The following is an 18622-nucleotide window of genomic DNA, read 5'->3' on the forward strand; positions in this document are numbered from 1 at the left end:
ATGGGAACTTGTTTTGCGTAATTACATCTTAAGTAGTTTTTAAGTTTGCAATTAACTTGGACTGATAAGAGAAGTTATACTAGGCTGATAAATGTGTTTTTTATTTATTTTATGAGTATATTATAATAGTTCTGCAATGAAAAGTCAGTTAAAAAAAAGTCTGGTTGTTTCTGGTGGTTTTAATTTGTTGAAAAAAGTAGAATAAGAGATAGCGAAAAATTTCGGTTTTCAGATTTCAACAAAAATATCCATTTTGACCATTCCTGAATCCATTTTGACTAGTTTCAGCATGATATCTGTACGTACATACATGTGTGCGTATGAATCTTGCATAACTCAAAAATGATTAGCCGTTAGGATGTTGAAATTTTGGATTTAGGACTGTTGTAACACCTAGTTATGCACCTCCCCTTTTGATTGCAATCAACCAGACCAAAAGTGTCCAGTAAAGCCCAAAATCCAAAAAAAAGATAGATTTAGGAGTTTTTCTTAACTGCAGTAATAAGCCCTCATTGAGAGCTTGTCAACGATATATCATAAGTGGTACTTATTTTGGTTCCAGAGTTATAGCCAAATAAAATTTTAATTAATGAAATATTTGGTTCTTACAAGAGGAAGCCACATCGGTTCGAATCAGACTTCATCTCTTTTCTTTTTTTTTTTTAACTTTTTTTAGTTTAAATATATTGATTTATTAATAATTATTATTAACCTCTGTAAAAAAATTTTTGCGATAAATAACTATTCAATAATAACAGTAAAAAAAAATTTGAAAAAATATCAGAAGTTATTAATGAAATAAAATTTTATGTACTTTTAAAAATGTGTGTATATTATTTAATAGGTGTACAAGGAAGTCTTGTGGTGCCCACATCAGATTTTTTTTTTTTGCTGTCTGCATGACAGTTTATACTATTGGCATACTGAATAATATATATTACTGGATATCCACAGAAAATGGAAAGAATTATTTTATATAGAGATTTTGTTATAATTTTTCTTCAGTTTATTTTGTAAGTTACCATTTCAGTGTATTCACATTATGCATTATTTGAGTCATTCATGTAATAATTTAATTAGGTGCACATTTGACCAACTTGAGGTGGTTTCACTTAAGCAATCTCAAGACTTTATTATGAATGTAGGTATTTAATCTTGCAATAACAAAAAATAATTATATTTAAAAATAAGAAAAATAGATAATGCTTAGTATAATTCTCATAATAAACAAAAGCAATACTTTCATAAAAGCTATACTTTTTGAATGGGTATCGCCTATGTGTCTAATAATAAAAGTAGGTTATAGCCAATACATCATGTAATATTAATAGAATTAGTTTAAACATTTTAATTATATAAATTTATCCAGCAGACATTTCTTTTGAAGTGACAAAACAACTCCCAATTGTTGTAAATATGGTACATGTTATAAGAAACTTAAGTTTATCTTATCTTTTTGTAAGATGTGTTTTTATGTAAACCATTTTGTCTAAAATGATCTTTAAGTATTTATTAAATTTTAAAGGGATTTAAAAGGATGTCACCAAACAGAGTATGACTATCATTATTTATATTGAAAAATAAGCTTATTTCATTTATGAAAATGTGAATTTTAATAATGGTTTAGTAAATTTCACTTTATTTTTTGACTTTGTTTCAATATTCTGCATGAATTAATTTTATGTAATTTGAAAGGTGCAGATGGTAATACAAGAGTTGTTACTGGTACTCCAGCTAGTATATTACCGAAAACAGTTACAACAACTGTTCAAGCACAAACTACTGCTCCTTCTCAGACTTCTACTCAATCTTTGATAAAGATACAATCATCATCTGGACAAGTACCTGCTACTGGTCAGTTTTATTATATTCAATTTATTTATATTTTAATCCTGAATTTGATACAATTTCTGGTAAATCATGCATTTAATAATGACCAGATAAACAATTTGTTATATTTCAATAACCAAAAAAATAAATAAATTACCTTAATTTACCATATAAGGCTATTTCAGGGGTAATGTTGTGTAGCTATTCTAATTGTTACTTGTTGAAACATAAAACATATCTGTTATATTTTTCACTTTTTTTATATGTATATATATACACACAAATTAATCTCTTTAAGATTCATATTAAATTTTTGATCAGAATTAAGATATGTCTTTATGTCAATATCCTTTACTAGGTGGTTTATGTTAATAGAGTTTAAAATGTATACAGAGTCTTTATAAGAACATTTTCAAGAATTCAGCAGATAGTTCTCCACATCGAGATAAAGAAAAAAACTTCAATATCTGGAAATGCTTAGTATATACATTTTGTATTTTTAATATAAAAATTTATTTATCAGGAACGGTTAATCATATCAAGCTGAAATTTTACATGTTGCTAGGGTACTTATAGGTTTCCTTATATAAAATTAATGAACCTAATCTCTCAATCAAGGTGGCCATGTAAATGTTTTAATTGCTAATATCTTTGAAACTTATTGTTAATTTAAATATTATGTTATTACAAAAGAAAATGTCAAAGAAAGCATTTTATTACAAAGAAAGTGATACTTATTCAAATCTATTCATAAATAGCAAAGTTATAGGAAAAATTCTTAAATAAGTCACTGTAGGTAAAAAAATCAGTTTTCATTTCCTTCCAAATAAAATTAAGCAACTTGACATTCTCAACTGGAATAATTTTATTAATGTTATGTAATAAATTATAATAATTTAATAATATTTAAAATATTTTTAATAATAAAATAAAATATTAAAATCATGAAAATAAAATAATATTAATAATGAAAAATAATATGCATTATATGTTTTCCATTTAATGAATAAATAGTGATTATTAAACAAACTTTTTTTTCAATTAAAATTTATTTAACAACAATAAACTCATATCAAATAATAAAACATTAATAAAATAAACTACATTAGCTGCTCAGATTGACTGCCCTCATTCAGAATACATGCATCCAGGCAATTTTTTTATTGACTGCCGGACTCTTTCAAAGATGCCAGGTGTCTGACAAATCCTGTCAATCTCGTTTAAAATTCTTGTGGATAATTCTTCTTTTGTATCTATGGGAGTGTTATATACAGGTGTCTTTAAATGGCCCCATATGAAAAAGTCGAGGATTGAAATCGGGAAATCTGGCAGGCCATGCTACTGGGCTTCCTCGACCCAACCATCTGTTTGGATATGCTTCATTTTGGTGATCTTGAACTTATGAACAGTGATGAACCAGAGCCCCATCCAGTATTAACCATATTTTGTGTGTGTGTGTGTGTGTGTGTGTGTGTGTGTGCATGCACATACGCATGTGTGGGTGTGTGTAGTGGCAAATCTTAAGTAAAATAGAAGATCAATCGTTAAGAAATGTAAATATCTTTCACCATTGAGCATTTCAGGAAAAATGAGACAAATCTGGTCACCCAGAATACCAACCCATATGTTTACAGAAAACTGATATTGGTGATGGTTCTCCGAAATGGCATGTGAGGGTTTTCAGTTGATCATATGTGTTTGTTAAGAATGGCTGATTTTGTAAATTTGACTTCATCAGTAAAGAGAATTAAAAAAAAATTCAGATTAATACATTTTTGGATAAGCTATTGGCATTACTGAACATGGTGAGTATAATCTCAAGGTAAAATAGCCTATCCTCGCTGATAATGATAGGCATGGAGAAACTCATGCAAAACCTTCCAAATTGTTGCATTACTAATATTGAATTCCAAAGCCAGCTCTCAAGTACTTTTTTCAGGTTGGCTAGATATATCATCTAACACACCCTTCTTGAATTCGGGTGTGCACATTGAACATCGTCAGTACGTCCTTGGTTTTTATCACATTTTTCATGTTTTAAGCTTCCTGTGTCTCTGAGCCATCTATAAATGGGTGAAAACAATTGTGTGAGAAGATAACATTCGATTGGAAAAGTGTTTCTGATAGAGCAGCCATTTTGCCTCAAGGGTGTTGCAATGTGTACATATTAATACAGATTAATATGTACACATTAATACAGATTAATACAGATTATATGTACACATTAATATGTCTACATATTAATAGCATATCAGCCATTTCTAAGTTAGTATAAATATCATTCACATTATGTGCAATGGTGGATAAGATAATGGTAAAAAAAAAATAATTAAGTTGTACAGTGCAAGTCAATGTATTCGTATGGTTAATAGCAAAAGACAAACGGGGCATTAATTTTTTATTTACATTTACTGCAATGACTTGTTAATTACAACATCTGTTTTAGTGCAGATTATTTTTCAATATTAATATTACTTATTATTATAATATTTTCATGATTTCAGTAATATTTTATCTTACTGTAATATTTCCAATATTATTAAATTACTGCAATTTATTATATAACATTAAAAAAATTATTCCAGTTGAGATCATGTCGAGTTATTTAATTTTATTTGAGAGTGAATGAAAACTAATTTTTTAATCTAGAGCAGTGATTCTCAACTTCTTTAGCTTCACAACCCCCAAAAAGTAAAAAAAAAAATATATAATGAATATTTTACGACCCCCCCCCCTAACCACAATGAAACCTACTTAAAACTATTTAGCTGGATTGTACAAACTAGCAATTTACATGTTCCAACTTGATGTGTACGTACTCCGTATAATTTGGTCTGCTTGCATAATGTTCCGCTGTTAGAGCGTCATGTTCAAACATGCAAATAAGACGTTTGAACATGTTTGAGCAGTGTAAAAGACACATAATGGGTTGCAGAATGTCAATTTTGTTTTGAATGCTAAGCGTGCATCTTTATTTAAGTTTTTAAAAGCGTACTATCATTGAAAATAATGATAATTGAGGTTTTGGTTTTTTAGTGGGCGGTCAAATGATGTAACTGTCTTTTTTGTTAATTTTTTTTTCAATAAGATCCAAATGAAAAATGGATAAATTTGTGAAAAAATGAAGTGAGCCATTTACATCCAGAGAATCGGTTGGTAAAAAACAAGATTGTACAATATCATCCTGACACCAACCTTTTAATGATCCCGGTTGCCACATCATCTCCTCCATTCCTAGCCCAGATGGGCTTTACTGGAGGTCGCCTTTTAGACCTTCTAAACTTGATAACAACACAGTTATCAGTTTGACCTCTTGTCAGGATGCTACTAATGCAAATACCTCGGCAGACATTTCCATCAGTCTATTTACGCAACCTGTGACCTCTTCCAACCACAACCACCTACCGTAACTTGCAACCCTCAGCTATCAAATTAACCAATTCATGAAAGCGTGATCCCCGTGCCTTCCTCTAACACTGAAAGTTTCACACAAAAACTCTTTCAATATCTAACTTCAGTTAGACTATGTACTCTCATCATATTGTACAATGACATTTACTTAAATTTTGGTTTTACCTCATTGTATGGAAAGCCACACAGTGCATTGTTTGTTTTCTAATCCATCAATGAAAGCATGAAGCCATCAAAATTAATTTGACACTTTGAAACTAAACATTTGGATCATAAAAGTGAACTCTTGGAGTTTTTCTAAAAAAAAATTCTGAAAAATTACATAGTTTGAGAAATCAGCAAGTTTCTATTTGTAAATCAAGCCATAGTGATAATAGTACACTTGGAAGTATCTTATCTCATAGCATTAAGAGTAACTAAGATATCCAAACCCCATACATTTGCAGGAAAGCTCATTGCCTGCTGCAGTTTTTATGATCAGTGTTTTATTAGATGTGGAAGAGGCAAAAAGATTGAAAAAAATTCTGCTTTCTAATGACACAGTATCAAGGCAAATCGATAACATGACTGCCTATGTTTACTGTAAGGTAATTCAGCAAGTGAGTTCAAGTGAATTTTTTAGTATTTGTTTGATGAATCAGCAGATGTGGGAAATATTTCTCAGTTCTTATGTTTTGTGAGATACAAGTGCAATAGGGACAGATCAATCAAAGAAAATATAATACCTGTTGTTTTTCAAATCAGTACTTGGTCATGTAACAGGACAATATCTTTTTTTCTATGTTTTTTATGAAGCTACTAAAAACTGTAACGAAGATTGGACAAAATGTATTGCAGTATGTAATGATAATGCAAAGGCAATAACAGAAATGAACAGTGGATTTCAGAAAAAATAAAAATATCATCTTATACCAGGGGTGGAATGGATGCACTGCTTCCGTCACAGACATGTTCTTGCCACAAAAAATATGCCAGAAAATCTCAAACGAATTCTTGTGAAATTTTAAAAATGGTTGGTTAATGTTAATGTTAGTCGATAGTTACAGAATAGGTTGTTGAGTAAACTATGTGATGAATAGATGAAAAGAAAAAATTAATTTTTTTCCATACAGAAGTCGGATGGTTATCACTTATCGCAGGGAAAGTGTTAACTCAGTTATTGGAATTGCGAGATGAATTAATATTTTTCCTGGATAAACAAATACCATTCTCAATTTTTTTACAGAATAATGAGCTTATATTGCTGTTGACTTACTTAGCTGATGTATTTTCGCATTTAAATGACCTGAATGTGAATTTATAAGTACATGATGAACATGTTTAAATATGTGACCCAAAGGGCAAAGGCCATCAGAGCCTCACTATACCCAGTACTGAACAATGCCAGCACATATCCACTGGCGAACAAATTGCTCATTTTTCGGCTATACGTCCTGTTGATTCTAACATATGCTTACCCAGCATGGGGAGCTTTGTTGAACTCCACGCTTCAAAAGAAATTAGAAGCCACCCAACATAGCATTGCGGACGATATTTAGAGTACTGTGGTTCATCAGAAACGTCACTCTTCGCTATGATGCGGGACTGCACACTGTATCTGAGGTAGGGTCGGTGAAGGCATGCAGACTATTCGGGAGAGCGGCCATGTCGAAACACGGCCATCTTCAGGACATTTGCTGAGAGGACCGTACTTCACAGGGTATAAGAAAACGGCCTCATGCCATATTAAGTGAACCACCGTGAAGAGGTGGTACAAGAGTCAAAAAATGACAAACCAGGCTTAGAAGCCTCTATATTGCGTAAGCTATAAATGGAAACCGCGCAAAAATTCCAGTCATGAAAGTCCCCCCCTCTTTCTATATGTGTATGTGTGTGTGTGTGTGTGTGTGTGTGTGTGTGTGTGTCATTGCTTGGCAGGCAAACCAACTATATTATACACAGTTTTTTCTATTGTTTTTACCTTTCTCTAGTGTTTAGTGAGACCTACATGCTAAGACATATTTAATGGTTAATTAAAAATAATTTTCAAAATCTCCCAAGTACAAGCTTTTTACAAGTAAACATCGTAAAATTTCCTGTTTGTAGCCTTACACACATGAGAGCTAAATGGAAGATGAGGTAATTAATAAAGAGACTGTTAGAAAAGAAAAGCATAATTGATGAAGAAGATAATACTGAATATAATGATGTAATTGACATGGTGACACATGCACACTTAGTGCCAAATCATTAGAAATAACCACATTGTTCAATTAAATAATAAGAGAAGTGTCAAATAGATAAACCTACTAACAGTAAAGAAAAACAAAGGAATCGCATAATAAAAAAGGAAACAAAAAAGCTGATATGATAATTAAGTTAATATAAAAGCTATTTATAAACATAAGTGAATAATTTTGTGATTATTTATAATCAACACCAAAGTTTTTTTTTCCATTTAATAAACTTTAAATAAGAATTTACTTAAACATTATTTGTCAGTTAAAAAAGTGATACCATACAATTTTACATTGAACTCATTCAATGTAACTCATTATTTGTAAAAGTATTGTGTTGGTCCCATTTCCTTATAATTGCAATTTTATCCCAAAGCAGTTGAGACAGAAGAATTCTTTATTATGTAATTTAATGCATCGTATAATAATAAGTTTGATCAAAATTGAATCTATTCTTTTTAATGATAATTATAACATTTTCCTTGCATGAACATTTTTGCTAGCTAGAAGAAAAAAGTTATTGAGGTAGGGACCAACTCACTATCACATTATTTTCATCTCACCATTATCATGAATCATGTTTATTGTTCTTATTCTTTTGAATTGAATCTACTTTTTATTTTAATATCTTTTATTATTTTATGTGATATTTTCTTTTGGTGTTTTTCATTTTTATAATGCTTGTTTTTCTTAAGTTTTAGTTAAGATTTTTTGGCGATGAAAATCCTCTTTTCTTCAATTTTCTGAGGTTTTTTGTTTTTAATTTTTCTGTTTTCCCATGAATTCTTTCATAATTCTTCCCTTTTCTTATATTTTTTTTATATTTGCTTTTGTGACTTGGTTGAGTAGTAGAGAAATAATAATGTATACTTATAACAGTAATCATAATAGAAGTAAATTAAAAATGAAAGTCACTTAGTTGACTAAACAATATTAACTGTTAACAATTAATAGTGTAAATTGATAACGATAATTATGCTTTAAAACAATTTATAAAAATTTTACTTAAAATCTAAAAGTAAATCTCCATTTCAATTGTTAAATATCATCAATCAATAGATGCTGAGAGAAGAGTATATATAAGAAATTAAGTAAAAATGGATACATGAAAAAAGAAGAGATGATAATAATAAATTGAACAATGAACTTTATGATTGCTATTAAAACAGTTTATGATAGAATTTCTAAAAACAAACCTGTTATTTTAGGCAATACTGATAGAAATCATAAATTTGGTTTAAAACATCTAAACCACTGAAATTTTCAACTGAAGTTATCCACCACAACTTAATTCTTGCCTCTATTTAGGTTGGAAAAGATAAACCTTAACCAATCAAAGAGATGTCCTCACTAATGAAGAAAATCTAAGTGAGGAGATAACTGTTTAATATTATGATTGAGAATTTTCAAAAAAAGTTTTAATAACTTTTTATTTAAAAGTTATTTAAACACTCAAAAAGACTATTTACATATTGGACCCTTCCATTCGTTTTTTTTTTTTTTATTCGTGGAGAAACATCTATCGATTACTGACATGGTATATTTAATGTATTATTACAAACTTGATCAAAATAAAATATTTATTTACTGATAGCAAGAGTTATCAGAATGTCCATTTATGACATAGTTTTTGAAAGCTAAATCAGAATGAAAATCCACTTTTATGACAGAAAAGAAAAAAAAATTAATTCTCTATAAGGTGTTAACTATATTCCACACATATAAAGAAACATATCTTAATGCACTTAGAAAATATAAACGTTACGAAATACAGGATGATTCAGGAGAAAAGGGAAATAATTTGGGAACTAATTCTGGAGCTTGAAATAAAGAAAAAAGTTCATACAGACATATATCCGAAGATGCTTTGTTATAAAGTTATGGCTAGTAAAAAATTCCACTCGGATTTCAGTTCCCTGATAAAATGAAGTCATACAGAAATGTTTAAGGTGTTATATGAGAGATAAACTTTTGATGGCTTGAAAAATTGACCTGAAAAATTGATTAAAATAAGTCCCAGAACTATATCCCCCGTAGTTTTCATGATATCCAACATAAAACAGATAAATTCAGTGATGAAAAATTTTTCTAGGTTTGAAATCAATAACCTTGTTAAGTGACTAATAAATGCATACATTTTATCATCAAAACATAAAGAATATAATTCTGAAAAATTGATGTAAAAAGTCTATGAAAAACAGAAAAAATATATCAATTTTTATTAAAAACAAAACTGAACAAAATTTAGCAGAAAGATCTTATGAATTTGTAAAAATTAAAGACATGTTTTTAGTACAGTAAATTTAGAACTATGAAAGTTAGGTTTGCAACATTAACTGTATGCTTCAAAATTAATTTGAATACTACTACCATTGTTGTTACAAAATTCTGGTTATTTGTTAATAAATGTTAGGTGGTTTGGTTTTTTAACATCCAATTTTATTGTGTCTATTATTTTTGAGAATCAAGTTATGTACTGTTTTTGGGTTTGTTCTACTCTAAACTGTACCTAGATTTTTCCAATTCAATCTGAATTTAAAAAAAAGTGAAATTCCGTTTTGAATTCATTGTTTTGAAAAATGCCATGTCTCTTCACTCATGCAGAATATGCTGATATGATTTTTGTATACAGCATTTGCGATGGAAGTGCTCCAGCTGTGATGGAAGAATACCAATGTAGGCATGCTGGATGAATATAGTTCCTAACTGTGAAGTAGTTTTTCTGTTTTACATTCGATATCATGAAAACTACAAAAGTCAAAAAAACTTTAAAAAAACCATCAAGTTTACCCTTTATATAGCATCTTAAAAATTTCAGTATTACCTCATTTCACTTGGGGAACTGAAATTCGAGTGAATTTTTTGCTAGCTTTAACTTGATAACAAAGTGTTTTTGGTGGTAAAAAACTGAGAGTTTGTTGAAAATTTTTCCTCAATACATTGGATTTGGTGAAAGATTCATTTAAATGATGGATTAAGATATTTCAAATACATAATGAAGAAAATAAAGACTGTGTTGACAAAGAAGGTATATCAACTAATAGTCCTCATGAAAACATAAGAGTAGTTCATCTGAAAATGTAACGAAAGAGTAGCTCAATAGTATACCAAAATTGCCAAGTCACTAATGCAGAAAATCATCAGAAAACCTGTATGTTATATCTGCTTTTCTATCAGTAGCGCAGATTGCAGCACTACTGATATGATGTGTAGCGTTTTTAAAGATTGGTGAGATGAGAGAAATAATGGCACCCCATGAAAAAATGTTTAGAAGTTTTTACAATTTTTCACAGGCTATTTTGCCTATCTCTCTCTGTGCGCGCGCACGCACACGTGTGTAGGGCAATATAAAATTCCACAGAAATACTTCAGGAGTTGATTTGGGGCATTATTATAAAATTTAAAGTTCCTGCAATGATATGTCTGGAAACTATTTGTTTTTGGAGTTATGGTTAGTGACATATTTTATCCTGATTTCTTCATTTCCAAGAATGAAGTTGTACTGAAATTCTTGAGAACCAAATAGTGGGGGGAAATTTGGTGGTATTATCCGGTTTTTTATCCGAAGAATTGAAAAATATGTTCCAGAAGTGTGTCTAGTAGTTTCTGAGAAGATTATTGCAAAGTGAAAAATATTAGTGTTGAAAAAATGCTTTTAGGTTTGCTGTGCATTAACTTTGTTAAATTGCCAATTAAGAAATAAAAAGTTGTCGACAGTTTAATTTCGAAAAGTTTATTTAAGTAAAGTAATTATTAGAAAACAAATACAATTTTCAGTAATGTTATAATTTTATCTTATATCACTATTTTTATTTTTTGATTTTTTTTTAATAATGCATTGCTAATTTTTCAGCCACTAATAATTGCCGAGTTTTCAATGTACATAAATAGAAACAGAGAGATAGTAAGTGATGCTGCTTTCTTGTTCAATTCCAGTTCAAAATTGAATTTTATATGGTCTGGTATTTAACTGTGGTTACAAAGATGTTTTAAAAAATTGAAATGTTAAAGAATTTTTAGATGTTTTATGTTTTTGTCATTTTTAATGAATTTTTTAGTAGTGCAGTTTTCCATTTAACTGTGATGTTTTTTTGACTGTATACTCAGAATTCATAAACTCTTTTAAATAATCTCTTATATGTTTTATTACCCCCCTTAAGTATATCTTTCTTTGAATCAGTCTGTCCAACCTTTTAAGTAAAAAAAGTTATACAAAAAGGATAGATTTAGATAAACCTGAATAAGTATTAATTGACTGTAAGATATTTCTAAAAATTATAAATTGTCAAATGGTTTAAATTTTATGAATTAATATTTATATATATATATATATTTACTGTACAAACTAAAATATAGTTACAGAATCAACAATTGTAATTTTTCTTGTTTAGTAGAGTATCATTGTATTTGTAATCCTTACATAAAAATTTTGAGTAATTTATGGAAACAAAAAACAGCTTATTAAAATAGTATTATTAAAATTTGTTGTACATTATATAAGGTTGATGTACAAAAAATTGTATATTGAATGTTAAATTATTATTGTTGAATTGCTTTACCAGCTTGCTGCTTATGTAATATGTTTGCTTGATTATTTATTTTTTTTATTACTATGAAATAAGTTATAGTTAGCAATAGTAGTTTTATCTTACCATAAATTATTTATTATGTTTTGGCTGCTTTATATGTTGATTGAATACTTTATAAACACTTATTTTTTCTTTGCAGCACATACACAACAAAGAGTACAAATATCAAAAGGTCCAGATGGAAAAATACAAGTTAAAGGATTAATGCCTGGTACGTTAATTTAAATTAATTTATGACTTTAACTGTATTTTGTTTAATATTTTTATAATTCCTACATGAAAAAGAACATATCTATAATACTAACTATTGGGTAATTATGTCTCAATAATCTTTTCATTTCTTTTTTGGGGGGCTTTTATTTTAATTTTCTTGTCCATGTAGGGAAAAGTAATTAATAATTCTGGAGATGTCACTTAATTTGTATAGACTAATTAGCAGAGGTGGATCTATTTGAAATTTACCAAAAATTATGTTTTGTGTTTTATTTTTTTCATATAATAAATCATACTTGACCTGAATTCCAGTAGGCAAAGCAATATTTTGTTGATCATTTTAATTTAAACTGGAGTGGGTGCAATTTCTATTTCAATCAGTTTACCATATGTGTCTATATTGGCAAATGACTATACTAGTCAGTGTACTAAATTTTAAACAAAATAATTAACTTGATAAATATAAAAAATAACATTGTAAGGTATGGTTGCTATTAAAATGCAGATATATTCTGATTATCACAACTTGTATAGTGACTCTTTTTCTGTTTACCCTCTGGAACTACTGTAAGGTATTACTTCAGAGGAGGGAATGTATGAATATGAATGGTAATATGTATGAGGATATGTATGAATGTGAATGAAGTGTAGTCTTGTACAGTTTCAGGTCGACCATTACTGAGAAGTGTGGTTAATTGAAACCCAACCACCAAAGAACACCAGTATCCACGGTCTAGTATTCAAATCCATATAAAAGGATTTTATAGTGACTCGGTTTAACTTGCACTTCTTGAGGTAGTACCTTCTCAGTAATGGCAACTGTAATTTCAGTAATTAATCTTTTTACAGTTTATATTGTGTTTTTAAGTTTATCATCGAGAGTTATTTTTTACTCTTTTGATGAGATTAACTACACTAATTGTTAATTTATTTATTTAATTTCATGGTTTATAATGTTGATATTTAGTAAATAATTACTGTATATTTTAATAGTAATATCATTATTATATTACAATAATCAGAATGCAAGGGTAGCAGGAGTTTATTATCTCCCTACTGATCACAGAGCCTGGACAGTTGTCCCTTGCTGCTGTGTCTTTCGTTTATTGGGCGGGTCTTTATTTATTTAGTGGTGATTGCAGATTTTTGTGTTTTATTTATGGATGGAGTTGGTTTTTTCATTCCGGTCCTTTAGACCAATGAGACTAGGCTATATGAGCTTCGTACTGCCAGCGTGATTCCCCTTCAGTTCATTCCCTGAAGTCCTTTCAGTGCTAGCGCTAGCGCCTTTCGGCCTAACAGGAATATGCCTTCTGAGGGCCCTAGTGGGGAGGAAGCAATGCGCTCTCCTCTTTGGAGGGAGTCACATGTGCTGACTGAATTACTATAGTCTTACTAATTGGTTGATATAATTTTATATGTATAAATACCATTCTGCATTTATAAAACTAATGCATTAATAATTTAATATTTTCATAATAAAAATAATTTTATGTATTTATTATATGAGAGGTGAATCAAAAAATAAGTTACACCCTTGCCGTGTTCTTGAACTGAAAGGGATATTTTAATGTCTTGTGCAGCACTGGTTGTGTTGTTCTCTTCATGCTCCCCAAGCAGCAATTCTGTATGACATTCGGTACGTGTGTAGTGTCGTCAATATAGCGTGTCTTCTAGAGGTTTTGTCCAGCATAGAAGTGCGTTCAGTAGTCCGATTTTTGTGAGCAAAAAATTACAATTGTTGTGAAATTCATCACCAAATTGTTGAGGTATATGGTGAGAATGCAATGTAACGCCCCATGATCACAAAATGGTGCCAAATGTTCAGAAATGGAAGAACAAATGTGAGTGACAAACTACGTACTGGGCATCCTTCAACTGCAAACACAACAGGTAACACGAAATGAAATTATCTTGAGTAACTGGCGCATTAAAATTAGAGAACTTAAGTGAACTTAACATCTGTTGTAGTGTGTTGCAATTATAGCATGGTAGTGTGTTTGCAATTATTCATGATCAGCTTGGTTACTGTAAGATATGTGCACAGTAGGTGCCACATCTGTTGACTAACAACCACAAACATATCAATGTTTTGCGTCTGCTCTTTCTTTTCTTCAACATTATTCCAGGACCGATCCACAGTTTTGAAACAAATCATCACAGGGAATGAGAGCTGGATGTTTCATTACACTTCTGAAGTAAAGAAGCATCACATGAATGGAGATACAAACATTCACCGTAGCCAAAAAAAGTGAAAAGATCCTCACATGTTCGAAAGGGTTATGTTAACAGCCTTTTTCGATTCTGAGGGAGTTGTTTACAGTGAATATATGTCCCGAGGAACAACAATCAATGCCAAATCTTAGTATGAGACTCAAAAAAATTGCATAAAGCCATTAAAGATTGAAGACCTGGAAGATTGAGCAATGGGGTAGTTTTTCTTCATGACAACGCTACTCCTCATTCAGCTCATGTGACAAAGGAGTTACTGCAATAGTTCAAGTGGGAAGTGTGGTTTCATGTGCCTTACAGCCCTGACCTAGCACCCTGTGAATACTACCTATTTGGTCTTCAAGTGAGACCTGGGAGGGGAGCGTTTTGCTAAAGATGATGAACTGAAGGACACGATCCGTAATTGGTTGAAGAAAATTGATGAAATTTTTATGAAAGTGGAATTGAAAACTTGTCCCATGTATGAAAAGTGTTTAGAAAAACTTTGTGATTATGTTGTAAAATAGATAAAAAATATGTAGTTTTTTGTTCAATAAAAAAAATTGTCTTATAAATATGTGTTTGTTTCATAGCGGGGGTGTAACTTACTTTCTGATATGTGTGTGTGTATGTGTGTGTAATTATTAAGATAAATATAATTATATTTTATAATTATTTGCTATATACATGGTCAAATATTATTGTTATATCTTTTTATATTATAATTAATACTTTTTTATTTTTTATTTTAAATTTAAGAAATTCAATTACGTTGTTACTGAAAAAGGTAAAGCCTTTTAATATGTAATCTTATATATTATAATTACAATGTTAAGATGTGTACTGAATTAAAAACAAATAATAGACCGCTCTTACAGATTGAAAGAAATCCGTCAAACATGTTAATGATTCGACTCCGGTTTTATACTTACTACTGTAACTTAAGTTTTACAAATGAGATAGAGTACAACTGTAATATTTACGAAATGTGAACAATTATTATCCATTGAGAGTTTGTTTATCAGCTTTGTTGAAATTAGTAAGACTCCATTTAATTAAAGCAGCTGAAGGGACAAGTGTTTCTAAAAAGAATGAAGGAGAAAGATTTTCCCTTGTAAATCATTAAATTCAGTTTAATAATTAAAAGTAATTATTAAATTGAATTTATAATTTTTTTGAGGGAGTTATTGTTGTCAAATTTTAGTGTTCATTAATTATGTTTAATTTAAAAAAAGGATTATTAATCTTTTTATTGAGTGAAATATGGCAAAATTTCTTTACATAAATACAATTTTTATTCATTTAAGGTATCTTAAAAACATATATTATGTAATAAAGTTGAATTGTAATTATTTTTATTTTATTTCAGGCCAACAACTGGTACAAATGCCTGATGGTAAATTACATGTATTAAATACACAAGCTGCACCAGCAGTACAAACTCAGTCAACACCACGATTAGTTAGTCCACAACAAGTTACTGTCGTTAAAGCTCCAAATAAGACACAAGTAGTCAGACCTGCTAATGTACGACCAGGAACTCCATCAAAAACAAGTACTACTACTACTACTACTGCAGCTACAAAACCTTCTCAGGTAATTGTATTTTACCTGAATACCATACCAAGTGTTTTTCTTTTTAAGTTAAAAAAATGTTAGAAAGATTGTTAAATTTTTATTATTAATTTTTGAGGTCAGTTGTTTTTATTAGTAGGAACATCTTTGTATTTCTTTTTTTATTATTGGATTTGTATTCAGTGTATATAAAAAGTTTTGTTAAATGGGTTTTATTTATTATTTTTTTGTTTATCCGTCTAAATTTATACTTTGAATGAAATTTCATTGTATAAGAAATTAAAAGCATTAATTCTTATATTTTTTATAATAAATATTTACATTATTTTTTCCTTTTTTAAGCAACTATAGGCTGTATCTGCCAAAATTATATTACTTTCAAAGTTCATTCATGAGAAGTAATGTTTTGTAGGTTGTGAAAAATGTCAAGCCTGATTGGTTTTTGAATCTAGGATTATTTATAGAAATAATTTTTCTATTTGCTGCCTTTGTTTTTTCATTGTTTATTCTATGATGATTACTTTTACTTAGGTTTCTGCTACATCAGAACATTTTTTTTCAACTAACATTCAATCCCACACTAATATTAACTAGCATATTGGTTATTATATTCTAGTCCAGTGATTTTTTGCAGTATTGTAAGTACTGTTGACAACACCATATAAAAAAAAAATATTTCTTAACTTTCTTTTTAATTTTTTCAGTTTTTCATATCTTGCTACATTTTTTGTGAAAAATGAACAAACAAGCAGATTAAAAAAAATAATAAATCTGACTTTATAAACATTTTTGCAAATAAATTAAAATCAGCTAGCAAATCATATTAAAAAATTATTACCTAAAAATTAATGTAGCTAAATATTTATGTATAAAATAGATAAATATTTACTTAAAAAGTGGAAAATATAATATTAGCAGTAATTAGGCACACAAAGTCCAAACTTCATAATTAGAGCAATGCTAAGATACTTTCTTTTTTCCTTGTTCTGACTTTCCCTGGTCACAGATATCTTGCGTTCAAGATTTCTTGAAATCAAAATATACTGTGGTATCTGGAATCCATAATTTGGGTCTTCATTGCTGTAGTCTGCTTCGTCCTGAAGTCCAGAATTGTTATGATCTTGAAAATAATAAAAAATTTCACTTTCATCTAGTCCTGATATTGGATGGTAAAATAATAAAAAACTTTAAATAATTGTTTACTTCAAAAGTATACCAGTACTTCATATAACAAATAGGTGTAAGTAAAAACTAAGGATGCCATAAACTGAACTGCAACTGAGGTAGGAACAGAAATAAATGTTTAGTAGAATGCTTATGACCATGCTCTGTGCATTCGTAAATAGAATTGTTTATCTATTTTATATTGTTATTCTAAAGGTTTGTCCTCTGATATAGCCTAGCGATCATTTAAAATGAATTGAAATGCAGACACCTCGACTATGCACCTAAGCATGGACCACTTTAGCATGTTTAAACATAACTGGGCATGAGATCAAAAGCATTAAAAAAAGCAATTTAAATTGTTAAAATCTTAGAAAAGTATGTTGATCATCTCAGTCATTGATGTAATGCTACTATTAATATATATTCTAATATATTTTTAAACTTTTTAATTCTTAGTGTTTAAAATTTTTCAAGAAGAACAATTGCTAACATGTACAGGAACCAAACAGCAACAGTAACAATTGAAGAACATAAGAAAGAAGCCGTAATAAGAAAGGGAGTCCGACAAGGATGTTCCCTATCTCCGTTACTTTTTAATCTTTACGTGGAACTAGCAGTTAATGATGTTAAAGAACAATTTAGATTCGGAATAACAGTACAAGGTGAAAAGATGTTACGATTTACTGATGATATAGTAATTCTAGCCGAGAGTAAAAAGGATTTAGTAGAAACAATGAACGGCATGGATGAACTCCTACGCAAGAACTATTGTATGAAAATAAACAAGAACAAAACAAAAGTAATGAAATGTAGTAGAAATAACAAAGATGGACCACTGAATGTGAAAATAGGAGGAGAAAAGATTATGGAGGTAGAAGAATTTTGTTATTTGGGAAGTAGAATTACTAAAGATGGACAAAGCAGGAGCGATGTAAAATGCCGAATAGCACAAGCGAAACGAGCCTTCAGTAAGAAATATAATTTGTTTACATCAAAAATTAATTTAAATGTCAGGAAAAAATTTTTGAAAGTGTATGTTTGGAGTGTCGCTTTATATGGAAGTGAAGCTTGGACAATCGGAGTATCTGAGAAGAAAAGATTAGAAGCTTTTGAAATGTGGTGCTATAGGAGAATGTTAAAAATCAGATGGGTGGATAAAGCGACAAATGAAGAGGTATTGCGGCAAATAGATGAAGAAAGAAGCATTTGGAAAAATATAGTTAAAAGAAGAGACAGACTTATAGGCCACATACTAAGGCATCCTGGAATAGTCGCTTTAATATTGGAAGGACAGGTAGAAGGAAAAAATTGTGTAGGCAGGCCACATTTGGAATATGTAAAACAAATTGTCAGGGAAGTAGGATGTAGAAGGTATACTGAAATGAAAAGTCTAGCACTAGATAGGGAATC

At 29.6% G+C, this 18622-nt stretch overlaps 1 protein-coding gene across 6 annotated transcripts in view; it reads left to right on the forward strand.

The window, feature by feature from the left end:
• Positions 1–18622, forward strand: part of E(bx) (nucleosome-remodeling factor subunit NURF301 E(bx)) — a 190009-nt gene that overhangs the window by 111147 nt on the left and 60240 nt on the right. For 5 of the 6 annotated variants that reach the window (XM_075363866.1, XM_075363870.1, XM_075363867.1 and 2 more), the window contains exons 24-26: positions 1696–1854; positions 12186–12257; positions 15840–16066. In XM_075363866.1, coding sequence (XP_075219981.1) covers positions 1696–1854; positions 12186–12257; positions 15840–16066 — 458 coding nt within the window. The remainder of the gene's footprint in view (positions 1–1695; positions 1855–12185; positions 12258–15839; positions 16067–18622) is intronic. The other variant, XM_075363868.1, reaches the window with a different exon arrangement.

This window comes from Lycorma delicatula, chromosome 4 (assembly GCF_047948215.1).
Source record: "Lycorma delicatula isolate Av1 chromosome 4, ASM4794821v1, whole genome shotgun sequence".
NCBI lineage: Eukaryota > Metazoa > Arthropoda > Insecta > Hemiptera > Fulgoridae > Lycorma > Lycorma delicatula.